The sequence below is a fragment of the Pan paniscus genome, chromosome 4, assembly GCF_029289425.2.
Source record: "Pan paniscus chromosome 4, NHGRI_mPanPan1-v2.0_pri, whole genome shotgun sequence".
Lineage (NCBI taxonomy): Eukaryota > Metazoa > Chordata > Mammalia > Primates > Hominidae > Pan > Pan paniscus.
In genome coordinates, this window is record NC_073253.2 from 142,585,233 (window position 1) to 142,613,191 (window position 27,959).

The following is a 27,959-nucleotide window of genomic DNA, read 5'->3' on the forward strand; positions in this document are numbered from 1 at the left end:
TGCTTTTACATATCTATTAGGAAAGTTAAATCTTTTCCATTTTACCAAAGCTACATGTCCAGTATGAGAACATTTAAAGTCTAAAAATTATCTGATTACTTATATTGTATGTGTTCTGCTTGATGCTGGCTTTCTTTCAGTGTATTGATAAAAGTTTCTATTTGTTGCAGTGGAATAATAGACTTTGGTTTTAGGCTATCATCTGTGGAGTGCTTAAGAAAACGCCCTTTCTTTTTGTTTTGGTAAATCTTCTTTTCAGTAGACCACAAGCCCTTGCAAATGTTCTCTTTTTCTAACTCTGGTAGCAGAAGGGCCACTTGAGCCTCAAAACAAAACGGCAGTGCAGTAATGAGGGTATTAGGTTGATGTGTTCTATTCAGCACCTGCTCCCGAGCTACCGAATAATGAATGAGCATGAATTACACATTGTGAAAACAGGAGAATCTGCCTTCTTTGTGTTGCATGCATCAAGCAGTTTCAAAAGGGCTTTGCAATTGTGTTTCTCATACAAAGCCACCCATTTGTGAAAATCCATGTGAAAAAGCAAAGAGAACTGTCTGTGTGCAGGTTAACATTTAACTAGACTGGCAGAGCTTTTAATAATTTCTATAAGGTTAATGGCTTCGTTAATATGCAACCTGTGATTTGGTCCAAGTTAAATTTTACTTTGCCCAGAATACATTATAATATAAAGCTTAAGCTTTATTCTTTCAGGTTTAGTCATGTAACACATAATATTGATCAATTATGCATGTTGGACACAGAGCTCTGAATAGAGCTTTGAAATATAAAACTATGGTTTTAGTCCTCTTAGAGCTATGATGTTTGGTAGGTTAGGTGAAGTAGACACATTTTTGACTTATACATTTTCAGCTTACAATGGGTTTATCAGGGCGTAACCCATTGCAAGTTGGGAGCATCTGTACGATGGTATAGATATATATAATGCATATAGTTTTATATCCTTTTAAGACAAAATATGAAGATATTTTATTTGCTCAAATCTTGTTATGCAGTTTTCCACTGTGATATTCACATGCTGACAGAGAGGCTATTTGCATGGTGTTTATTACCAGCAACGAACAGCAGCACTTGAGTTATGTAGTGGCTCTGCCAGTTACCAGTGGGGCAACTTGGGCAAGACACTCAGCACCTCTGAACCTCATCTGTTTTATCAGTAAAATGAAGATAGCTATACATACTTCACAGGCTGTAGTGATGATATATTCTAATGAATATACAGTCTTAAATAAAAACATTCAATAAATTCTAGCTACTCATTTATATTAATTTATTATACCCATTTGCTTTGAGTTATCTTCTTTGCAATAAGCTGTGGGAAAAACTTACTGTTCCTTCTCATACTCCAGGATACATCATCACCCAAAACATTACACATTCTTATATAATGCAAACATTAAGAAAGAACAATAATCTTACTAAAAAGCAGAGTGTGGTATGGTAGAGAGATTAAGAGGCTTTGGAATAGTTACATCAGGGATCAATTAGTGAGCTGTGTGACTTTAGGCAAATTAATAAACTGAATTTCTTTAAATTTTGTTAAATAGGTATAATAACATTATATATAAGAAAGCAGGAAAAATATGAACAGCTCCTATTATAATGCTTGTAAAATCAGGAGTGCTTAATAAATGGAAGCCACACTGCGATTTTCCAGATAATTGTGAAACAACTATGGGCCATTACAAAACCATAGGAAATTAGAGGTGAGGAGTAATTTGGAGACTGACAAGCTCTACCTTCATCTAAAGGCAGAATTTCTTCTGCAGTCTCCCTAACAAGGAATCGTTATACCTCAGGGATGGGATAGTCACTACCACATAAAGTAGTTCATTTTCAGACATGCGTAACCTTAGAAAGTTCTTCTCTTGATTTACAATTAGCCTCATAGTTCTGTTGCTGCCTATTGGAGTTTTACTACGCGTACAGTCAGGCAGGGCTTCCATTCAGTCACCACCCATTAGTACTGTTGTACTAGTAATTTATGGATGGCGTCCATTCTTACTGGTCCATGTCCCATTCTGATTTGTGTTTGTGCCATTTTTAAGTGTTTTGAATATTAACCCTGGTATCAGATAAACATGGAGTCCTAACTTTTTCCATAATCATGAATAACAGTGGAATACTTACATCAGATTTGTGTGCCACTGTGGTCCCATCTATGAAATAGGGATAATAATTGTACCTAGTTCATAAGGTTGTTTGAGGATAGTGTGGAATAAAGTATAAAAAGGGCTTAGCCTGGTTTCTCAAATATTGCAATAAATGAAACTTAGCATCATGATGCTGTCACAATGGTTCAATGATAATTGAAAACATCGATTCATCATTTAGCATCCTCAGCTTATCAGTTTCTCACTATCTAGCTCTTCTTACACTGGACACTTCCTAATTATTCTTTCAATGTTTTCTGGAAGTTAGTTGAATAATTACTGTGCACCAGATACTACACAGTAGTCCCCCTTGATGCATGAGGGATACATTCAAGACCCCCAGTGGATACCTGAAACCGCAGATATTTCCAAACCCATATATACTACGTTTTTTCCCCTTTGTACATACCTATGGTAAAGTTTGATTCATAGAGTAAGAGATTAACAATAACTAATAATAGAACAATTATAACAATATGCGGAGTAAAAGTATGTGAATGCAGTCCCTCTCTCAAAGCATCTGATTGTACCGTACTTACCTATTTTTGAACCACAGTTGACTGTGGGTAAAAAGGAAAACTGCAGATAAGGGGGGATTACTATACTATGAGTTTTACATGTACCATTTAACTAAATCATTACAACTCTATAAAGTAGATATGATTATTGTCCTCAGTTACAGATGTGGAGGGCTGAGTCTCAGAAAGTTCTATTACCGACATGGTTTTGGTCCCAACAGAAAACCTCATAATGGTTTAAACAATAAAAGAGATTTATTATCTTATAAAATCAGAAAATCCAGATGTGTGCTGGACTTGGAGGGTATCTTGATTCAACAATTCAGCAGTATCACCAACTAGCTGGTTTCTTTCACTCTCTTCTCTCCTTTCCATGTGGCCACTTCATCCTCAGCTTGTTCCTCCATGTGATTGCAAGAAAGCTGCCTGCTGCCCAGGGCTCCATGCTAAATTCTTTAAATCTAAAGAATCACACTCCTTCTCAAAACTTTCCCCAGGACAGCAAGGAAGCTTTTTCCTCAGAAGCCCAGAACATAATTCTTTCTGATACTCAGTGGCTTAAATTGGGTCATCAGCCCATCCCTGAACCAATAACAGGGCCTGTGGGATGGGATAACTCCTACTTAGGCCTGACTCACATAATCCTTCCCTACAGTCAGGGTGGAGTAGGTTTCCCAAAGCACACAAAATACAGTGTGTGTGTGTGTGTGTATGTGTGTGTGTGTGCGTGCGTGCGTGCGCGTGTGTGTGTGCGCGCATGTGTGCGTGAATGTGTGTGTTACAGAGAAGTGAAAATACCCAGTTGAAAACTGAAATGATGATTAAGAGAATGAAGAATGCGTATTAGAAAGGCAATCAAAATGACCATTAGTAAGCTGCACAGTCGAGATTTGAGCCTTGGTCATTTGACTACAGAATTAATGCTCTTAAACCTCCACTGTCTACTGCTTCCCAAATCAACCTAGAAATCCCTGGGGTTGGATAGGACCATTTGTGTTTGAGACTATTACCAACATTACTAAGTACTATACTAATATACTCATGCAACCTAAAGCATATATATGTGAAGTGTGTATATGTACACATATATATACATACACACTCATATACTGCACACAGTATAGCCTATACAGGGCTCATGTTTAATCTGCATACACTGGTCTGGCCCTATCAGTTGTATTTCAGTGTATTGGCTGATGAAGAGGTCATGCCTAAGCTTTGCTGCTACTCCAGCCCCTTTTCCAATCTCCCCCTCATCCCCCACCCCTTCCCTCCCTTGACCCAGCAACTGAAGTGCTAACTCCTGGCCCAGGAGAGGTCCTTCAGGGCACTGCTCCTGGGCTTCCATCAGCATCCCTTCTGATGAAAGGATGACTGTGCTGTATATGCCCACTATATTTCAGTAAACTTCAGTATGCTAAGCTCTAGAGAGTTTAGATCATTTGTCCAAGATTACATAATGAGTGACTGGGATTACAACCAAAGATTGTGAGGTACAATCTTAGGAGGATGATACCTAGTCTTTAATCATCTAACCCTGACAGCCTTTCACTTCTGCCCCCTATTCCAAACTGTTTTTCCTTATAATTTTCCCTCACTTGTTCTTAACATGGGTCTGTTTTTTGAGACCAATAGCCCATCTGTGACACCCTAAATAATATGTTACAGAATTATATGTATAATATTTTTCCCCTCTCCAGAACTTGGCGATGGCCCAATCTGAGAGACTGTTATGTGGCAAAGAATTAAATACAAACTATGGACCATCAAAAGGCCATGGGACACTGAAGGAGTTGATTTTGGTTTCGATATACCGATTTCCTTGTTTGCTATTTTCATGTACATGTACCGGTATAGGATTGCAGGGTGAGCAACTTGACTCCAGGGGAGGCGCAATGAAGGGATGTAATTAGCCTGTTAACCTTGCTAATGTCTTGTAAAGTCATTCAAGTGAGAAGAGTAGATACATCAATTCCTCCTTGGATCCTGCCACAAGGAGCATTGTATTTCCACTCTGCTATTTATAGTTCTCAGCTGGAATCAGCTGGTTCAGCAGGACATGGCTCTTTTTTATTTAATCAAACCAAGATGCAATGAAGAATTTCCAAAGTATGCATCCTAGAATTTCCCTTTATCACCCCCAAAATTCCATAGTCCCTCTAAAATCATAGGCTCGTAACAGGCATAAATCACTTCTTATTTATTACTCTTACTCTAATACTTACACATACACTTACTGGAAAGTCAAGTTTCTTAGTTGGCCAATGGTAAATGTGGCGCATCTGGCACACAGGGTTTGTTTGGGTTGTTTTGGGGGTGGGGATTGGTTGTTTTGCTTTGTTTTGTTTTCTCTTCTCTTCTTAGGGGAAAAAGACATGCAGGGCTTAGTATTCCAACAATTTGAGAAACCTGGGATTCATTCATTTTTATGACAAATAGTTACTCGAGCACCTACTTTATTCTTGGGTACTTTTATGAGTCCAGGGGCTGCTGCATTGAACAATACAGAAAAGAAGTCCTTTCACTTAGAACTTACATCCTAGTGGGGGTTGGGGGTTGGGGGTTGAGAGAATGAAGCATTCTTACAAAGAATGTTAAAAGCGAACTATGGGCAGGAATTGAGGATATGAGTTTTGATGTATAAAGAAAAAGTGACAAGGTCAATAATTGGTGGTCTTAGTGTGATAGATATGCCAGTTTGGAAATTGTATTGGATAAATGCTAATGCTTGGAAATTGTATTGGATAAATGCTAGTCAGGGGCTAGGCTGTAGTTATGAAAAGGAGATGATTAAGGAAGTGAGAATAAGGAAACTATTGGTGTGGGACGGATGAAAAGATTACTGGAGGCAAGTCAAGGAACTGAGAGGCCAGGGTGTTAGATGGAGCATTCATGTAGACACTGAAGTCACCAAGAATAATAAATAACAAGTAAGAGGGAATTCATCATTAGCTATCTGCTTATGATATGGATGTGTTTTGGCTGTGTCCCCATCCAAATCTCATCTAGAATTGTAGTTCCCATAATCTCCATTTGTCATAGGAAGAATGCAGTAGGAGTTAATTGAGTCATGGGGGTGGGTTTTTCCAATGCTGTTCTTGTGATAGTGGGTGAGTCTCATGAGATATGATGGTTTTATAAAGGGCAATTCCCCTGCACATGGTCTCTTGCCTGCCTCCACGTAAGAGGTGCCTTTGCTTCTCCATCACCTTCTGCCATGATTGTGAGGGCTCCCCAGCCATGTGGAACTGTGAGTCTGTTAAACCTCTTTTTCTTTATAAATTACCCAGTCTTGGGTATGTCTTTATTAGCAGTGTGAGAATAAACTAATAAAGCCAGTTGGTATGAGGAGTGGAGCACTGCTGTAAAGATACCCAAAAATGTGGAAGCAACTTTGGAACTGGGTAACAGGCAGGGGTTGGAACAGTTTGGAGGGCTCAGAAGAAGATAGGAAAGTGCAGGAAAGTGTGGAACTTCCTAGAGACTTGTTGAATGGCTTTGACCAAAATGCTGATAGTGATATGAATGAAAAAGTCCAGGCTGAGGTGGCCTCATGTGGAGATAAGGAACTTACCGGGAACTAGAGCAAAAGTGATTCCTGCTGTGCTTTAGCAAAGAGACTGGTGACATTTTTCCCCTGCCATAGAGATCTGTGTAACTTTGAACCTGAGAGAGATAATTTAGGGTATCTGGTGGAAGAAATTTCTAAACAGCAAAGCATTCAAGAGGTGACGTGGGTGCTCTTAAAAACATTTAGTTTTATTCATTCACAAAGATATGGTTTGGAATTAGAACTCATGTTTAAAAGAAAAGCAGGGAATAAAAGTTCAGAAAATTTATAGCCTGATGATGGAATAGAAAAGAAAAACCTATTTTCTGGGGAGAAATTCAAACTGGCTGCGGAAATTTGCATCAGTAATGAGGAGGAAAATGTTAATGGCCAAGACGATGGAGAAAATGTCTCCAGGGCATGTCAGAGGTAGCCCCTTCTATCACAAGCCCTGAGTCCTGGGAGGAAAAATGGTTTCATGGGCTGGGCCCAGGGCCTTGCTGCTTTTGTAGTCTCAGGACTTGCTGCCCTGCATCCCAGCTGTTTCTAAAGGGGCCAACATACAGTTCAGACCATTGCTTCAGAGGGTGTAAGCGGCAAGCCTTGGTGGCTTACACATGGTGTTGGGCCTGTGGATGCACAGAAGTCAAGAACTGAGGTTTGGGAACCTCTGCCTGGATTTCAGAGGATGTATGGAAATGCCTGGATGTCCAGACAGAGTTGTGCTACATGGGCAGAGCCCTTATGGAGAACCTCTGCTAGGGCAGTGTGGAAGGGAAATATGGGGTGGGAACCCACACACAGAGTTCCCACTAGGGCACCACCTAGTGGAGCTGTGAGAAGAAGGTCACCATCTTCCAGACACCAGAATGGTAGCTCCACCAACAGTTTGCACCATGTGCCTGGAAAAGCTGCAGACATGCAATGCCAGCCAGTGAACGCAGCCAGGAAGGGGGCTGCACCCTGGAAAGCCACAGAGGTGGAGCTGCCCAAGGTTGTGGGAGCCCACATGTTACATCAGCGTGACCTGGATGTGAGACATGGAGTCAAAGATTATTTTGGAGCTTTAAGATTATACTGCCCTGCTGGATTTCAGACTTGCATGAGGCCTGTAGCCACTTTGTTTTGGCCAATTCCTCTTATTTGGAATGAGTGTATTTACCCACTGCCTGTAACCCCATTGTATCTAAGAAGTAACTAACTTGCTTTTGATTTTACAGGCTCATAGGCAGAAGGGACTTGCCTTGTCTTAGATGAGACATTGGACTGTGGACTTTTGAGTTATTGCTGAAATGAGTTAAGACTTTGGGGAATTCCCAGAACTGAGGTTTCCTCCCCATTTTAGACCATATAGGTAGCTTCCAGACGTTGCCAAGGCATTTGTAAACTGTCATGGTGCTAGTGAGAGTGTCTTTTAGCATGCTCATGTATTATAATTAGTGTATAATGAGCAGTGAGGATGACCAGAGATCACTTTTGTCACCATCTTGGTTTTGGCCAGCTTCTTCACTGCATCTTATTTCTATCAGTGGGGTCTTTGTGACCTGTACCTTGCAAAAACAGTCCTGCTGATTATTAAATTCCTATCTCACCTATTCAAGACAGAGTCACTCTGGTCTGAATGCCCCTGATAAGAGAATCCACACTGTTCAAATCTCCCCAGTTGATTCTGAAGCATATCCAGGCTTATTAGCCACTAAGTAAAAATATATTATAGACTACTGTCAATGAAAGAAACATTTTGTAAGTTATTTCATATTTATTTTTACTTGAGAAGACTGCAAAGGTAAAGAAGTGATGCTAAAATTTAGAACTAGAAAATCTCAACTTGCTCTAGTAGGAGTTTTAATAGAGCACACTAAGTTTCTTTTCATTTTCTCTCTCCTGGTATGTGAATAAACAACCTTCCATACTGCAATTTACCCTGTAGTGAATTAGATGTTACCCTATTATATTTTGGAGAAACTATATAGTTAGAATCTAAGTTTAGATAACTTATTTTTATGTTTACAAATCCACTTTCTCTTATACATTTTTCTTAAATTTTTCTCATATTCTTTCTCTGAATTTGTGGTAAAAATACCCCTTTCCCATTCTATGTCATGGTTCTGTACGAAGCTTTCTCATCCTCTCCATCCCGAGGGAACTATGTCTCATTTATCTTTAGGTTTTCTGTATCTTACTACAGTGACTTACCAGAGTAGGTAAATATCTGATGAATAAATGAATACAAGATTTAATTAAGAAGTAATCACATTAAACTAATTGTTCCCTCTCTGATCTCTGTAATATTAAGTTTCAAAGTAGTTTCTGGGAAAAGTAGTTAACACAATGATGTATGGATTCTATAAATAAGAAAAATGGTGCTCAGGGATTTAACAGAAAGCTCATAAAATGTCAAATCCACAGCAATTAATTTCTCCCAGTAAGTCCTCATAAATTCAGGCCAAGAAATTTGATACTGATCTTGCCTCTCTCAACTCTCATCCATCTTTGGTAGGGCTCCTCTGGGCCTCTTTCTCACCTGGCAAACAGTACCTGATACTCATTGGATGCAGATCTGAAAGAGGTGGAAAGAGCCCGACACCTGGTTTATCTCTAGCTTTATGGTGCAGAGAGTATTTGATGGTGTGCACAGTGCTCTGTATATACTGTTAGGATCAGCCTTCTTGAGTGCACTGGAATTTCTCTGGGTGTCATTAAGTTCTTCATTTACTGACCATGAGGCACTGGGATAGAATATGATATTAATCAAGAAACCATCCCTGACATCATGATCCACTTGGAAATCTTGCAGAAATTAGAAAAATTTTTTGAGTAGGGATTTTGCTTTGTTGCCCAGGCTGGAGTGCAATGGCTAGTTAGGGCACAGTTGTGCAATGCAGCCTCAAACTCCTGGGCTCAGGTGATATCCCTCTTCCACCTCCTGAGTGGCTGGGACTATAAGTACACACCACTGTGCCTGGCAAGAATTTTTTTTAGGATGTTATAAGGCCTATAGTTATTTAATTATTAATCCTGGGGTAGTTAGTGAAAAGATTTGGACCAGTCTTTTACACACTGATGTACAGCAAGATAACTATAGTTAGTAACATTGTATTATATACCAGAAATTTGCTATATCAAAGTATCATGTTGGCCACTTTAAACACACAATTTTTGGTTTAAAATGACTGAAAAAATTAAAATAGCAAAGTAAAAAAAAATTCATAGGAGAGCACAAAACCCACCTTCTTCCAATGAAGGGAGTAGTCTGGTGGTTAATACTTGGAGGATAGAATGATAGAGTTTGCAAAGCCTTGGTGAATATTATAGTAAGGAACACTCCCGAAGCAAAAAATCACATTGTACTTTATAACAGCCCTCACTTTTCCACTCTCAGATTTTTACTGCCTTTCCCTAATGTACCATTAAAGCCCTTCAGCATAAATTCATAGAATCCATTAGGGAAGAAATTCTGAAACAGGTTTTGGGAACACATTCTCAGCCTAGTCAAATGGCTTTCATGCTGCTAGAATAAAAATACCTTAATCTTTGACAGACCAAGTCTGTCAGCTTACTCTTTACTTAAAAATATTAATGAGTAACAAGTCCCATATCCATAAACAGAACCAAGTGTGTGATAAACTGTGATAAATGTTATGGTGGAAGAAGTATCCCATGTGGTCAGAATGTATGGGATTAGGGGGGATTTGACCCAGAAATGAAAAATCAAGAAGGCTTCCTGCAGGAAGTGGCATCTGAGCTGTGGGGTTAAGGGTGAATCTGTGTTGTCTGAGCGCACTGGTGAGAGGACTCTAATTTAGGCAAAGCAACAGCAGGTGTGGATGTGAGGAGGCAAAAGGAGACAGGGGGTGGTTATATAACTACATTGTCAACCATATTTTTCCCATTTATAGTCTTTAAATTCACATCATCTGTGTAATTCTAGAGTTACACAAGAAAATGATGCTTAATACTACTAACATTACTTTATGGCAATGTAAATGCTTTATATGATCCGATGGACCAATATCTACATGCTTAGATACAACATGCTATAGGAAGTTTAGAGTCTGAGTTTTTGAATGAGAGAGGCCTTGGTTCAGAACCCAGTTCTTCCATTTACTAGCTCTGTGACCTTGGGTTAAGCTTCAGTTTTCTGATTTAAAAATTGGGGATTTTCTGTCTCATAAATTTACTGTGAGAATTGAATGAGAAGATGAGTATTGAGAAGCTAGTACACTGTTTCAACTCTAGTTAGCTTTCTTAAGCAATTTTTGCCCCTACCCCTTAGTTCTGTTAGTTTTATTGTGAGCAACTTTCTTTTTTCTTTTTACTCCTCTAGGGATATGAAGCCTGACAATATTTTACTTGATGAACATGGTAAGTGAGTGATTTGTTTGCAATCAAGTACATGACATGCATGTAGAAAAGTTGATTGTTTCCAGCAGAGGGGTATTACACATGAAAAAGGTATTTTGTTCTATTCATTCGAGCTCTACGTACAAACTCCTCATAGACAATATGGGGGAACTTTATTACTTATGGCAGGTTATAGTACAACAATACACCCTTAAATCACATTGAATTTACCTAATGAGAAAATCATAGTCTACTCAATTTTCTTCCACTACTATATTTCTTCAAGAAAACCATCACAACTTTTTAGTGTTAGCTGGCCTTAATATAACACGCAATCACCTATTTTTTATAATGATACAGAAGGCCTCAAGCTGAGAGCATTTGGCCAGCAATAGCATCTACCTAGATATTAATGACATTATTTTGTTCTCATTGCATCTACTTTTATGCATTCCTTCTTATAAAAGGCAAATTGGTTTTACATTTGCAAATTGGTTTTTACCTTTACTTAATATCACAGAAGAATTCTTACATTTGAGGGTCATTGTAAAGACTGACCTAATACATGTAAACTACTTGATGCAGTGACTGTCACGAAGAAATCACTCAATAGAAGTCTAATATTGGTACAATTTTTATGAGGTGGTCATGGGTTTCTCCCCTTGGAAAGGAAGCTGGAACTGCTTCATCTTGTTTTATGCGGCTTTGTCTATGCTGGCACATAACTAGTATGTACCAATGTATCTCAGAAAAGATATCAAGTTTTCTGTTTAAAAATTTCAGTTTGAGAAAAATCAGTTAAAGAAAAACATAAAAAAGATAAAAGTATATGTGTTATCTAGATTTGTGATATAGGGATATGGCAATAATCAAGATGGTGATAAGTGAATACTGAATTTCAAGAACTACTGATTACACCCTCTAGAATAAGCTTTTGCCCATGATGATTAAATGTGTACGATTTCTTCCTAATATTTATTTTTGTGTATATTTGGATTTATTAGAATATCAGGGAAGATCTGCAGGGCACAAAAACTGTATGTTATAAATGTTAACAGTGTCAATAAGATCTTTGTTATGTCTTTAGAAGGCTGCTAGATGAGGAGAGTCCTAGATCTTAAAAGCTCCTTATTCAATTTTTACAAAAAGGATTTGCAAGTGGAACTGAAACTCCAAGTACCATCTATTGCTCATTATTTATTTACCTAGTTTTGAGCCTGATTTGCCTGATCCCACCTGTGCTCAGGGGGCTAAGAAACACTGGTAATGGCCTCTAATTTCAAAGCTCAGTGTCATTACTTATTTATGGACTGTCCAAAAAGATTTTTTCCACTTTCTTCCAATGCCTTATTTCTTCCTTACCTTTACTGCTTCTGACATTTGAAAACAGGGTCTCTGATTCTCAGAAATGTGAGCAATGGTGAGATTTAGCATGAAGGTGACTTTCTTTAAAATACCAGCTATCCAGAGCTAGGTACAGTGGCAGGCACCTGTAGTATCAGCTACTTGGGAGGCTGAGGCAGGAGGATCCCTTGAGCCCAGGAGTTTGAATCCAGCCTGGGCAGCACAGAGAGACCCTGTTTCTTGTTGGGGGAAAAACAATTACCACTGGCTTCTCTTCTAGCCTATAGAGGCCACCTTTGTGCAACTTAGGGAGAAGTGCTCCCCCTGCCCACCACAGCTTCCTGACAGCACATGGCCCACCAAGGAGAACCCAAGTTAGGATTGAGTCCTCACTTGCTCCCTCAGCTGGGTGCCTTTGTGCATGATTTCTGCTGTTCCACCATTTATAAAGGCCTTAAATGAAGGCATATAGGTCCTATCAATCCAACACTTTCCCAGCTTTATCCTCCCTTCAGAGAACAGTGTTTTCATCCCAGGTCTCATCCATGGCTTCACCCTACTTCTATCATTAAGGCATCCTGTTCTCCTTCAGTCAACTTCTTCCTCCTCCTCATTTTCTTGGTGACTTGGTCATTGCAGATGAGGAAAAACGTGAAGAAATCAATTAATCTTCAAGTTTAACCACCTTTAGAGACTACCCTTGTGAAAGATTAATTGTGTAACAGTGTGGTTAAGAATGTGACTTCTGGAGCCAGATTGCCTTCATTCAAAACACACTTTACTCATTTCCTAGCCCTGAGAGCTTTGACAAGTTGCCTAAACTTTGTCTTAGTTTTTCCAGGGATCAAAAGAATACTTACTTAGAAAAAAAATCTTACTTACAAAAGAAATCTTACAGGGATCAAAAGAATACTTAACTAGGGTCATTGTAAAGACTGACCTGATACGTGTGAAGTACTTGATGCAATGACTGTCACAAAGAAATCACTCAATAAAAGTCTAATATTAGTACAATTCTTCTGAGGCAGTCATGGCTTTCTTTCCTTGGAAAGGAAGCTGGGACTGCTTCATCTTGTTTTATGTTTCTTTGTCTATGCTGACACATACCTAATACGTACCAAATCTCTACCAGATAGAATCTGTAAAAGTTGTCTTTCCCAAATAATTATTTTGATTTAAGAAGTGATATACCAAATATTCTGCTTGTCTAATTCTTAGATCTTGTGTTTAAACCATTTTGTTTATCCCTTCATCCTCAGGTAACTACACTTTCCATGTACATTCTGCTGTCTTTCATGTGTGCAGGGGGCAAGGGTGCAGTCATGACATTTTATTCTTGGTGGAGCTGGGGCTCTGTTGCCTACAGAATACAAGCCATCATTCCAGTGTGCCAGAGAGAGAGAGTCTCAGTCTGCCCCTATTACCTGGTGTCTTATTTACAATGACTGCTTTCATTCTCAAGACTTTTTAAAATTTGGTCAGTGAATTAAGAAGAGGCTTTTCTGTATTATATTCCTACCCTGAACTCAACTTGAAAATCAATTGCTTTGGGAAGGATTGTGTATGAATGGTACAGAAGTGAGCAAACAAAAAAGACTGAGAGCCATTTTCTAAACATTGCCTTAGGGATCTCTTTCTGGAGATAATAATTTTTTTGAAGTTATTTACTTGGTTTGTTCAGATTCTGAAAAAGTAGGACTCTCAGACATTACTCAAGGAACATAACTAACCACTTTTCAATGAACAAATTCCTGTTGTTCACCTCTCCCCAGCTCGTTATGTAGAGCTGATCTTGTGAGAATCAGCTGAATCACAAATCAATGCCTGCCTTTTAGAGTGTCTGCTGGTGTGACTTTCCATGTGGAGCTCATATTTGAAGACCTCATTTGCCTTCTCCATCTCCATTTATAATATTTCATCCCTGATGGGCTGTCGCTTGGGCCTCTTATGTGGAAATTGTAGCCACTGTGAAGGGTAATCACCTATCTCTCTGGTGCCCCCTATGCACATCCCTACAAGTGAGCTGTGTATCACACCATGCTGCTTACATTTTAATGCAACACGATTCAGTAACAGGCAGAAATTTTATTCTTACTGACTCATATTCTTTATATTCATCTGAAAAGATTGACATTTAAAGGAGCCAATTGTAAAATGGGAAATCCACTGTGTGAATATTTCTTGTACATCAGAATTTGCCTTAAAAATGTTTTTAACTTAGAGCACATCTGTACTGTTCTCCCCAAATGTCCCATTTACTAGTTCAGAGCAAGATGGCATTAGGTCTTGGGTGACTCCTGACCCACTATCCTAATGTATATTTTCATTTCCTACCAATTTAAGTACCCCATCCAATTCTATCAGTTCCATAGTGTCTAAAATTCTTGTATTTTTCTTATTCAGGAAATGCTACAACCAGAGGAACAGTAATGTCTGCCTGACATATCAGAGAAAATGACAATTATGTCATCATCTGTCACTTAGGTTTCTTAATACCATCCTGTTACAAGGAATAGAGGCAAAAACTCAGTGTAGGAGGTGAGAAAAAACTGAAGCTGCCATCTTAACAGCCTTTTCATTGCAGAGTCTCAAAATGTACCAAAAGATGAAGTAGACAGTGTCCTTTTAAAACAACATGCAGTGTAGAATACAGTAACTTATCCCCATTTAATTACTCCCTAGGTAGTACCTAAGGATATGCATTTTCAGCAAGCATCTCAGAAAAATGTGGGGCACATATTCTAAACACCTGCAAGTAGCAGAGACTTAAAAGTTGGGAGCAGTGCCAACCGATTAGTTATGGTGCCCTAGAGCACTGCGTTGATGAAAGAGATCCTCAGGCTGTGCACAGGAGCAGCAAGAAAGAGTGTAAATGATGACAACAATGATGGCTGAATTCAATGGCATCATAAGATGAATTCAGATTTTTTATATGATCCTCTGTCCCAAGCAACAGAGGCAAAAAGAAAAGGCAGAAACCCTCTCCTAGAGTGGTAAATTAGGAAGTTCTGAGGCTTGCACCTGAAAAACTTTTCACTAAAGTAGTGATTCTCAACTGGGTGTAATTTTGCTCTATTCCTTCTCCCTGCAGAGGACATTTGGTAATTTCTGGAGACATTTTTGATTATCAGGATTCCAGCCAGGGTTGGGAGGTGATATCAGCAGCTGGTGGGTAGAGGCCGGGATGCTAGCATGCATCCTGCAATGCACAGGACAGTTCGCACTACAAAAAATTTTCAGGTCCAATATTTCAATGGTGCTGAGGTTGAGAAACTCTGCTCTAAGGCTCACTCAAGGCCTGGGCTAATGAAAAAAGCCAGAGAAGTCCTTCATTCCCAAGGCAATTCCTGTGTCCTTCAGTCAGCAGGAGACTGAACCCTTTCCTGTGATCCAGCAGTCAAATTTCATTTTCAAAACACAGAAGGGAACCTAGCAGATAGGTCACCATGGTAAGGAGAAGCAAGTCATGGCTGTAGCCGGACCTGGGACTAAGGCTTAGGACCAGCACTCTGTGAAGTTCTGCCTTCATTGTTTAGCTCAGAAGCACCAGGTTACAAGATCCAGTAGAACCTGACCCTCAAATAATTTCTCCCTCTCCTTAAATAGGCATCCTGGAAGTGGACTAGAACTCTGAGCCAATCCGAAATTAACTGTTTTAGGTTATTCAGTTCTTTGATCTTGTGATACAGCACACAAAGTTTTTGGTAGATTCATAGCCTGACAAAGGGATTGTAGACAAAATTCTAGGTCTTAACTCCAGCTCTGTAACTTTTGAGTCTTTTGAACCTAGCCATAAATGACTCATATATAAAATAGGGCCCACCTCACTAGGCTAAAGGAGAAATTTTGTGCGACAACATTTTGAAAACTGAATCATGCAAGTGTAAACAGCATTTAAAAGGAAAATATTCAACATTCTTTCAACTGACGTGTAATGAGTACTCACCAGAGTTGAGATGTTCTGCTAAGCCAGGCCCTCTTTTAAAACTGTAATCTCAAACTTTATTAGGTCTCATAATCACCTGGAAGGCTTATTTAAATATTGGCGCCCAACCCACAGAGTTTCTGATTTGTTATAATAGAGTTGAGGGGGGACGGGGCGTAAGAATCTGCATATCTAACAAGTTCCCAGGTGATGCTGATGCTGCTGATCTGGGCACTACATTGTAGGAACCAATTGGCTCTAAAACCTTCTCTACCTTCCACTTCTACGTGAGCATAGATAATCTTGTAGCTGAGTCAGCTTGGAAATCTATGCAGACTAAAGTAGACAGTTGCATGTCTGGCTGCTCATCTGAATCACCTGTGGAATTTGTTGTTTTTAATACAGATACCTGGCTCTCCTACAAGTCCCACTGAATTGGAGTTTCAGGAGACCGAAGCCCAGGCACATGTATTTTGCAAAACTACACTGAAGTTTCTGATAATGACGGATATCAACAATTAAACGCTTACTTCTTGCCAAATGCTGTGCTAAGTCTCCTGTAATCATTCTTTCATTTAATATTTCCAATAACCTCTTGAGAAGACTATGATTATCTTTCCAACTTTACAGAGAGGATAAGTGACGTTTTCAAGGTAACACAGCTAGTTAGTGGTAGAACCTAGACTTGAAGCCAAGCAGTCTGACTCCAAGAAACAGGCTCTTCACCACAGTCTCCAGACTCACCTGATTTGTATTAAACTTTGTGAATCACTGATCCAACGCTATGAGCAGGACCCATGGGGAGAAAGAGAAAAAGAAAAAACAGAGACAACCTATGCTGTGATAAAGTTATTGAAATCAGGCATTGGTGCCACTCCGGCAAGAATGAGTGGCTACTTTTTTTTAGATGAGTGCTACCTTTACTTTACTGAAATACCATCACATAAACAAAGCCAAAACACTTTCTGCACAAAATAAAATCCTGGTAATAAAGGCAGTGGGATTTATGCTTAGCAGCAGGCTGGATACTATCAGGGAGCAGACAATGAAGTTTGATACAGGGCTTGTGGACTGTGGGCCCTGGAAGAATCTGATGACATACCCTCCAATTACAGCTGTGTCTCATCAAAACCACAGACACATGTAAATGGAAATGCCAACACTTCAAGATTCTCTGAAAGCAGATGACTGTCATGCCAACAGCTAACATAATAGGCTTGTCTGCCTGAGCTTTTGGCACGGCCCTTTTCTTCCCTTTAGCTGTAAATGCAGGGACCCTAGAGCACCTCATAGAGTGTGTTCCCTGCCACATATAAGTATTAGACCCACACTATATTGCTTTCAGTGTTAAAGCTGAGAGAGACCCTAGAGATCATTTAGTCTACCCCTTCTTTTTTTATGTAAAGGAAAATTTAGATCCACCTTGGAAAAGGACTTAAAGTCTACTATGTGTTAGAGGCTGAGTTCAAGGCAGAACCCAGGCCTCCTGGCTCCCAGTCTAGTGCTCTTTATAGAATCCCTTTAAAAATGAAGTTGATTGGCCGGGCGCGGTGGCTCACGCCTGTAATCCCAACACTTTCAGAGGCCGAGGCAAGCAGATCACGAGGTCAGGAGATCGTAGAACACCCTGACCAACATGGTGAAATCCCATCTCTACTAAAAATACAAAAATTAGCTGAGCATGGTTGTGCATGCCTGTAATCCCAGCAACTCGGGAGGCTGAGGCAGGAGAATCACTTGAACCCGGGAGGCGGAGATTGCAGTGAGCCGAGAGCACACCATGACATTCCAGCCTGGCAACAGAGTGAGACTCCACCTCAAAAAAAAAAATTAAATTAAATTAAAAAAAAACCTAAAGTTAAACCCCGCCCCCCGCTATCCCTTGATAACAGTTATTTTGCCGGGAACTGATGAGGCCAACCTGAACTATCAGACAAAAAATATGTACAAAAATATTTTAGAAAAACTTGGAGAAAAGGGATGCTTTCTTGGCTAGGAAATAAATATTTGTATCCATATTCATGCCAGTTTTGTAGTAATAATATTTGCCTCTTACTTTTCTTTTCTTTTTTTTTTTTTTTTTTTTTTTTTTTTTTTTTTTTTTTGAGATAGTCTCACTCTGTCACCCAGGCTGGAGTGCAGTGGTGTGATCTCAGCTCACTGCAACCTCTGCCTCCCAGGTTCATGTGATTCTCCTGCCTCAGCCTCCCAAGTAGCTGGGATTACAGGCACCCATCACCACGCCCAGCTAATTTTTTATTTTTTGTTTTTAGTAGAGACAGGGTTTCACCATTTTGGCCAGGCTGGTCTCGAACTCCTGACCTCAAGTGATCTGCCCACCTCAGCCTTCCAAAGTGCTAGGATTACAGGGGTGAGCCACCACGCCCAGCCTATTTGCCTCTTTAAAAAAAATAATCCCATAAGGGATGTTTGGAAACGTGATACTTTGAGTATCTCTTGGCTGTCTCCTTCATAGTATTCATAGGCTAAAGTAACTTAAAATGTCACCAACAGACAAAAGATGCCTAACTAGAATTACCTGACCACAAATTCTTAACTACTAAGGGTAAAACTTTCTGAGGCTGAACTACAGGCTTACAATCAGAGACTAATCATTGCATATCATGAAATGGAGAATTGTTGGTTTAAGACCATATCGGCCTTGAGGATGGACTGCAACTGGCCTACAAGAATTAACAGACTAATTGGGTGTTTTCAGTTAGAAGCATGATTGTGCCACTGGGTTGAATGGGACTTAACTTTCTGTGTGGTTCTTCTCTCTCTGCAGGGCACGTGCACATCACAGATTTCAACATTGCTGCGATGCTGCCCAGGGAGACACAGATTACCACCATGGCTGGCACCAAGCCTTACATGGGTATGGGTTTCATGAGTGTCTTTTTTTTTTCTTTCCTGTAAATACCATTTATTACAGGTGGAATCATCTGTGGGGATTTGCAGCTAGAACTGGTAAGTTCCTCTCTGACTTTACCTGTGGAGCTTCTGATTTCATGGGTCTTCTCCACTAGCAAGCACCCAAGATGACTTTGATAGGAAAGGACCATTGATTACATTTTGAAAACTTACTTCATGTGTCAAGGAAGACCGTTTGTACCCACTTCCTAACAAAAATATTAACTAATTCAATAAATCCCTACTAACTGTCTCTGTGTGCTTAGCACTGTTTCAGATGCCGGTGACCCTGTAGAAAGCAACACAGACAAGGTCTTCAGATCCTGGAGCTTACATTCTAGTGGGAGCAGATTTATAAAAAAAAAAGAACCAAACAAGGCTGGGCATGGTGGCTCACGCCTGTAATCCCAGCACTTTGGGAGGCCGAAGTAGGCAGATCATGAGGTCAAAAGATTGAGACCATCCTGGCCAACATGGTGAAACCCTGTCTCCACTAAAAATACAAAAATTAGCTGGGTGTGGTAGCATGCGCCTGTAGTCCCAGCTACTCAGGAGGCTGAGGCAGGAGAATCGCTTGAATCTGGGAGGCGGAAGTTGCAGTGAGTCGAGATCGCGCCATTGCACTCCAGCCTGGCGACAAAGCGAGATTTCATCTCAAAACAAACAAACAAACAAACAAAGAAGTAGGAAACAGTAATAAGCAAAATGATAATAAGTGGCAAAGTATTATTTTAACCATTATTTACATAATACTGCATTACATACATAGAGCTATAAACTTTACAAAATACATTCCCAGCTATAATTTTAGATTTACTTGTAGTGCCACAACAATCCCATGAATTCTTCTGTTTAAAGATAAGGAAATTCTGGAGCTGGATGGTGGCATGCATCTGTGGTCCCAGCTGCTTTGGAAGCCAAGGCAGGAGCATTGCTCAAGTCCAGGAGTTGGAGGCTGCAGTGAGCTATGATCATGCCACTGTACTCCAGCCTGAGTGATAAAGTGAGACTCTGTCTCTAAAAACAAATAAATTATTTTTAAAAATAAATAAAGGTGAGGAAATTCTGCCTCAGAAAGTTTAAATGTCTTTGCATTATTTTGTGTGTAGCGAGGTGAGGAACTGGTTTTTGCCTTGACAATTCAGCATTTACTAAGGGGTGACCAAAAAGATAGTGTTAGATGCAAAATTGTCAGTTGGTTTCACGTATAGGTGTGGTAACAAATCAACTACAAAAACTCTAAGTTCACCTGTTGGGAGCAGCCATCTATATAGACACCAGAACTAGTTGTTAGCAGAACTAGCTTTACTTCCCGTCCAGCCTCAACAATGCAAGGAGAGAGCTAGTGTCCTCGAGGGGGCACACAGTATTCAGAAAGAGGGAGTTCTCCCTCCCTTCTCCCTGTGGTTGCTCCTAAGGCAAGTGAGTCAGATCTCAGAGAATTATCTGTAAACTCTTAGAGTGACTGCAAGAAAAGATACCTGGAATTTCATTCTTGGTTAGATATCTGTGTAGTTACTGGACTTGCTGACTGGTCCTGGAGTTAACACAGCCTGGTTGGCCATGGAAGCTTGATGAGTTTGGGGGCTAGTCTTTCTGGGGATCATAGCAGCAGGAGACAGGTATGCAGTGAATGTGACTGTGTTGGGGAGAAGGGAGGTGGATTAGCTACAGGCTGTGATCCACCTTCACATGGGACCCTCCAATGACCAAGAGTATAGCCTGGAAGGGAGGGAGGCTCCCATCAGTGTGACTTCCTGAAAACACCACAAGTCCCAATAGAGCTCAACATATCAGAATCACTGAGAGTGGAGTCTAGGCACAGGGTGGTTTAAAGCTCTTAGCGTAATTCCTCCGTGTAGCTAGGAGTCACAACTTCCGCCACAGACCCCTAAAGAGAGATTACTCTGCAGGGGTAGCACATGTGTGAGGACCCCTCTGCCTCGACTACCCTTCTTTCATGTCCTAAAACAAATAGTGCTTTCTAGGAAAAGATAGAAGGACGTGTGTGAGAGCCAGATCAATCCTCCACCTCCATACCGGGGTGGCTGAAACCAGCCCAGCAGGGTGGGTGAAGGAGCTTTGAATCAGATATAAGAATAGTTTTAAAATTCACAGAACTGAATTGTAAAGCATCTAAAGTAAATGTAATAAGCAAATAGGACTAAAACTTATTAGGCAACAGACTGAGATATCATTAGGCGAGCTCCTTATCCAGCAAAAACAGGAAGTTAGACACTGCACAGTTGCTGTCAAATGACAGAAGACTAAAAACTACTCATGCTTGGCGGGGTGCGGTGGCTCACACCTGTAATCCCAGAACTTTGGGAGACCGAGGCAGGCAGATCACAAGATCAAGAGATCGAGACCAGCCTGGCCAACATGGTGAAACCCCATCTCTACTAAAAATACAAAAATTAGCTGGGCATGGTGGCGTGCATCTGTAGTCATAGCTACTCGGGAAGCTGAGGCAGGAGAATCGCTTGAACCTGGGAGGCGGAGGTTGCAGTGAGCCGAAATTGTGTGACTGCACTCCAGCCTGGCGACAGAGTGAGACTCCATCTCAAAAGAAAAAACAAACAATAACAACAACAAAAAAAACTACTCATGCTTTACCCTAATTAGTTAGGATGCTTAAAGCAGGTGATGTGGTGATGTTGCTGTTTAAACTGGTGGGATTAAGTCAGGGGTGGAATGAATTGTTTCAGCTAGATATGGTCAGAGTAATTCAAAGGTAAAATATTTCAACTTGAAATCAAGGGCAAGAGCAATGCCATTTTCTTTTAATATTTCATTCTCTTCCCCCAGGTAACTAGAGAGAGAGAGAGAGAGAGAGAGGAAAAGAGAACCCCCCACATGCAGAGCCACCTCACTTTCCAACAGAAATCTTCTATGAGAAAAAAAAAATGAGCCTTATTTTCTATGATATTTGAACAACTGCAAATTTCATGGCTTTCAATTACCAGTGGGGGGAATAAATCTCTTTTGTCACTTCTAAAATAATGGACATATATAATTCAGCCTATTTTCTGCCTAAAACCTATGGTACTCAAATGATAAAAAAGCATATCCAAGCCTGCTGCTCTGATGAGTTTATTCTCCAGGTTTCCTGGGTTTCCATATTAAGGGCTATTTTCTTGGAGCCAAATCAGAAAATGTGCATCTGGGTTTCCAGGGTTGGTTTCCATGGTGAGAGAAGTACGGGGAGGCCACCTTTCTTTCCTCTCCCCAGTGGTTTTAAGTACAATATCTGTATAATGTAATTTTTTCAAAGTTGGCATTTCTAGTCTTCTCACAAGATAGAACTGGGAAATTGGAACCTAGGAAAAATTCTGTGCACCTTCCACTTTTACCCTTGTAATTAACAATGACTAATATTTCTTGAAATCTTTCCCCGGACCAGACAAGGTGTTAAATGTTTTACATTCATTTATTTGTTTATTTTTCTCAGCAGCCCTATGGGGCGGACTACACTTATCACTACTTTATAATGAGAAAAATCAGAAGCTAAATAATTTGGCCGAGATCACATGGCTAATAATTGAAAAGTCTAGATTTAAATCAAGCTCTGTCTGATTTCAGAAATCAAGCTTTTTCTTAAAAGGAAGATTAATGAGAAATAAAAATATATATTTGTAAATATTTTTATCTGTGGTTTTTAAATGGTTCTAAGTCAACTTAGTTAGGCTAAGATATTGGAAATGTTTCCTGCCTTATTCCAAAATGATTATGTGATTGCCACACTCCTCCTTTTGGATAGGAGTCTTTCCCAGACGTATTGTGGGTAGAAGTCTGCTGTCTCTTTTTAAAAATTATGCTCCCAATGATTTGGTAAAATCTACCAAATCTATCAGCACCCATTTTATAGTGCTTCCATAGGATACTAAGTAGCAATTCACCAGAAAGAACAAAAAGAATTCTAAAAAGAAAGAAAACTAACCAAAATACTGAATGAAGATTGGAGAAATATTCATCTACTAATACAAGATGCTGAGCATATTTTAAATCAGTTCCATAGCTCTGTAAATAATAAGACAGTATGCCAGTTCTTCACCACCTTCCATCCAGCAAGGAAGTTTTGCTTTTTACAATTTATTGTCTTCTACCTCTGTGCTCCCTCTGGTCCCTCCATTATTCCTTCTCTCTTCTCCTTTGTCTGTATGAATATAATCCAGATTACTTAGAGATAACCAATTAAAACCTTCTCGGCCGGGCGCGGTGGCTCACCCTGTAATCCCAGCACTTTGGGAGGCCGAGGCGGGCAGATCACAAGGTCAGGAAATCGAGATCATCCTGGCTAACACGGTGAAACCCCGTCTCTACTAAAAAAAATACACAAAAAAAATTAGCCGGGCGCGGTGGCAGGTGCCTGTAGTTCCAGCTACTCGGGAGGCTGAGGCAGGAGAATGGCGCGAACCCGGGAGGCGGAGCTCGCAGTGAGCAGAGATCGCGCCACTGCACTCCAGGCTGGGCGACAGAGCGAGACTCCGTCTCAAAAAAAATAAAATGAATAAAATAAAAAATAAAAATAAAAATAAAACATTCTCCTCCAAATTATATATGTATGTATGTGTATATATGTATATGTATGTGTGTGTGTGTGTATATATATATATATATATATAAATAAGTTCACTATGGACTAGCAAGCAAAAGAAAAGTAATAATCCCTTTGCCAATAGATATTTATGGTTTATTTCCAGACATTTTTTCCTAAGCACAAACACATACTGTTTACATTTTTTAAATATTCGATCATGCTAAATGTAACCTAAATTTTCATTTTATAATGTAACAATAATGATAGCATCATATAGTGAACATTTATTGTTCCAAGCACTTTGCTAAGTTTTTAACATTTATTATTAAACTCTCAACCCCATAAAATAGGTTTTACTATTGTTTAGATTTTACAAGTTAAAAAAAAATCAGGCCCAGAGAGAGAGAAAGTGATGTGTTCATAATCACACAGCCAGTGATTGGCAGAGCATGAAATTAAACCCAAGTCTAGAAACATGCCGTGCCTGAGACATGGACGATGATGTGACAATGATGAAGGTAGAATGGCTGACATTGCTAAGCTCTTCCTAAATGTTAAGCACTGTTGTAACTGCATGCATTGTCATTTAAACTAAAAACAGTTCTGTGAGGCCAGTACTATCGTTACAGTTTTATTATTGCATAATATATTAACATATAATTAATGTAGTATATTGTATATATAGTACTATTGTTATAGTATATATTGTTCTCACTTCAAAAATTAGCAGACTGAAAGGTTAAGAAACTTGTTGACTGTGAAGGTGGAGACAGTCATAGGGGTCTGATGCCAGAGCCCTAACTCTTAACATGCTGCAGTACTGTCCCTTTGTTCATGTCAATAAACATGCCTCTGCTAAAATAGAAACCCACTTCTCTTAATCAATTTTTTATTGTTGAATGTTAGGTTGTTTCTCATTTTGAAATACAGATAGAGCATCCCAAATCCAAAATGCTCCAAAATCCAAAACATTTTGAACACCAACATGACACTCAAAGGAAATGCTCATTGGAGTATTTTGGATTGATTTGGGGATTTGGGATGACCGACCAGTATAGTGCAAATATTTCAAAATCTGAAAAAAAAAATTGAAATGCAGAACACTTCTGGTCCCAAGTATTTCAAATAGGGGTTACTCAACCTGTACATTTAAATTTGTAGTAAAAATCCTGTTAGCAGAATTATGTCCTGGAACTTAGTTATTTCTTTGTGATAAATTTTCATTCAATAATAATAATGTATTCTCTTACTGAAAATCACTCAAAGAAAATTTTGTGTTCTCACCACAGAAAACGGTAATGTGGGTAATGTGAGGTAAGGCACATGTTAATTAGCTCTATTCAGCCATTCTACAATGTATTTATTTCAAAACATAGTGTCGTATACAATATATGCAATTTTTACTTCTTAATTAAAATTAATTAATTTGATTAATTAAAAGAGCAAAAGAATTTCTGGTCAAAGGCTTTACATGTTAATAGATTTCTGTTCTGAAAATTCATATTAACTTGTACTTGCTCTGGAAGTGTCTGAAGATATTCATTTCCCTGCATTCTTATCAGTGCTACACTATCAATATCTTTAATTGTCCCAAAAAAGGTAAGTAAAAATGATATGACATTATGATATCACCACAGTATTTCTTTGACTTCTTTTGTCAATTGCCTGTTCAAATTCTTTGCTCATTTTCTTTTAAGGTGTTAATACTTTTATCCTATTCCAATAGTTCTTATTGATTATATAAATAATTCTTGCCTTTTATATATTTGGAATATGAAATCCTAGGGTATCATATTTGTTGTACATTTCATTACAAATATAATTTCTCATTTTTTAATTTGTTGCTGTTTTATGGCCTAGTTTTGACATGAAAAGCTTGCTAAAAATATTATCAAGCCACTCATCTTTTTACTTTGTTTTCTAACTTTGATGCTGTTCTTAGCAAGACCTTCTTACCAGATTTTAGATGTGTTTGCTTAATATTTTTATTCTGATTATGGTTTCATTTTTTTACTTAACTCAGTTGTATATTATTTTGACTGAACGGATGTGGCAAGGATCTGACTTTATTTTTGTATGATTATTAAATAATTGTTTTGAGACTATGTATTAAATAAGTCCCTTTCCATGCTGATTTGAAATATGTTCATCATAAACTAAATACATTTTTGTACTAACATCTATATTCTGTAGATTTCAAATCTTGTAGCTTTATAGGTTAATACATGGGATGCAGGACTCTTTCTTTATTCTTTTCCAAAAATATTACTTCCACAATTTTTTTTCTTGTAGATGAAATTTAGAATCATTTTTGTAAAGTTCCATGAATTAATTCCATTAAATGTATAGATTACTGTTGGGTCCCTTTCTTTATGTCCTGACCAAAATTTAATACCCACGTTTAAAAAAATCTGAAAACCAAATGATGGAAATCCAAATATTTAATAAATATATTAAAATGTAGTCAAGCTTATTAGTAAACAAGACAATGCCAATTTAAACCACAGTGAAATACTATTACACACTCACCAGATTGGCAATAAAGGGTCAGTTATTGCCAAGTGTAGGTAAGGATGTTCAACAAAAGGAATCCTGATCTAATACTGGTCATAGTGTGAATTTATACAACACTTTGGTAAATAGTTTGGAGTTCTGTGGTACACATAAAAGATACACATTCTTATCACCAACAGTTCCCCTGCCAGGAATACACTCTAAAGAGATATGCACTTATAGGAATCTCACATGTATAGGAACGTTCATGACAGCATTGTTCACAATAGTCCCAAACTGAAAATAACCCAAATGGCTATCAACAATGGGATAGGTAGGTAAATTACAGTATATTCATATAGCACTAAAAGTGAACAAACTTAACTACATGTAGCAACTTAGATAAATCTTATACACATACCATTGAGTAAGAAAAGTAAGACACCAAAGAATACAAGGAATACGATTTGATTTAATAGGATTTAATTTAATGGAATTTAATAGAATACAAGGCATAGATTTTTTTTTGCTTTGTTAGTGTTTCCTTTATTATAAAGCACTGAAATAAATAAATAGGTAGCCAGCCAATTTATCCACAGTTTCTGGGAGCTATATAAGATAGGCAAAGCTAAACTATTGTCTAAAAATATGTACATAGATATTGATCTATATAGAAAAACAAGAAAATTATTAACATAAAATTTAGCACAGTGACTTCTAGGGTTATGAACAGAACAGGACACAGTGATGGGGACAAGATTCTATTTCTTGACCTGTGTCATGTTTATGTGGACATTTGCTTATAACTGTTTGCTAATTCTGCAGTGTTTTATTTACTTTTCTGAATATATGTATAGAAATACATAATGAGCAATACCAAACAAAATACTCAGTGGCTTTTTTGAAGGACACTTAGCCCTTCTCTGACTCTCTTAGTACTCTCTTAGGTGCAGGGAATCTTCTCGAAGGGTTGGTGAAAGCCCTTCAATATCTTCCTGCTCTGGTTTCTCAGCTATTTGAGGGCTCAAATAATTACTCGTCTGTTATGTTTTTGTATGTTGTCATAAGGTTTCTTCTTAATGTTCCACTAAAATGCTTCAGTGCCTTGCATACCATGAATATTTGCTGAATGAATAAATGTGTATTAAAATGTTTTCATGCCTGAAAATAGACCAGGTAGAAGAGGATAAAAAAGAATACTGGATAAATAAAGCTGGAAGAAAGAAAGAAAGTGAAAAGAATACTCATGTAAACCCCAAGGATAATCCAATATGACAGATACATAACTTGTATAGAGTAATGTTTATTCTATTAGGCATTTTCTTAGCACAGTGGCTCTGATTATCCCTCAAAGTTCTTTGTAGCTTCTCTGAGTGACGTGTCTGTCACCCATCACCTGGGGACTATCTGATATGACTTGTTGTGAGATACTGAGAAGGGAGAGCAGAAATATAGTCCATCCTGTCTGTGGGAGTAGTGTGGGGTCAGGGCCATTACCTCCCAAATTGCACTGGGGGCTGTGACTTGCAGAAAGGATGCAGTGATTCATGAAAGGTGAATGCACTAGGGAAATAGCCCTCCTTATTCCTGCTGCATCAAGCTCTTATAGTCAGGGCCAGTCCCGGGCATTGGGATGTAAACACTCTACCTCTCTAGTTGGATGTTGTTCACAGGATTTTACTTAAAAAGAACATGAGTGCACTGGGTAGGGAAAACCTGTGTGTGCAGGACCCATGTCATACCAGTTTCCTTTGCCCAGAGCCAGCACTTTATACGGGAGGCTTGGGATCAACCATACATATCTTTCAACTAGGTCAATTATTATGAATGTTTGCCTCTCTAGAAGCCTACCCAATGTTTCTGAGCACTTTATAAGTGCTAGGCACCATACTGAGATTTTGACATGGATTATCACTGTTAATTTCTAACTCTATAAAGATTGCCTTATTGGCTGGGTGCAGTGACTCACACCTGTAATCCCAGTACTTTAGGAGGCCAAAGCAGGTGGATCACCTAAGCCCAGGAGTTCAAGACCAGTCTGGGAAACATGGCAAGACCCTATCTCTACAAAAAGCACAAAAATTTTACCAAATGTGATGGTACCCACCTGTAGTCCCAGCTACTTGGGAGGCCAAGGTTGGAGGATCACTTGAGTCTG

At 39.0% G+C, this 27,959-nt stretch overlaps 1 protein-coding gene across 4 annotated transcripts in view; it reads left to right on the forward strand.

Moving 5' to 3' along the window:
* Window positions 1-27,959, forward strand: part of STK32A (serine/threonine kinase 32A) — a 154,288-nt gene that overhangs the window by 97,761 nt on the left and 28,568 nt on the right. For all 4 annotated transcript variants that reach the window (XM_008954481.6, XM_055112762.3, XM_055112761.3 and 1 more), the window contains 2 exons: window positions 10,570-10,607; window positions 18,644-18,733. In XM_008954481.6, the coding sequence (XP_008952729.1) occupies window positions 10,570-10,607; window positions 18,644-18,733 (128 nt within the window). The remainder of the gene's footprint in view (window positions 1-10,569; window positions 10,608-18,643; window positions 18,734-27,959) is intronic.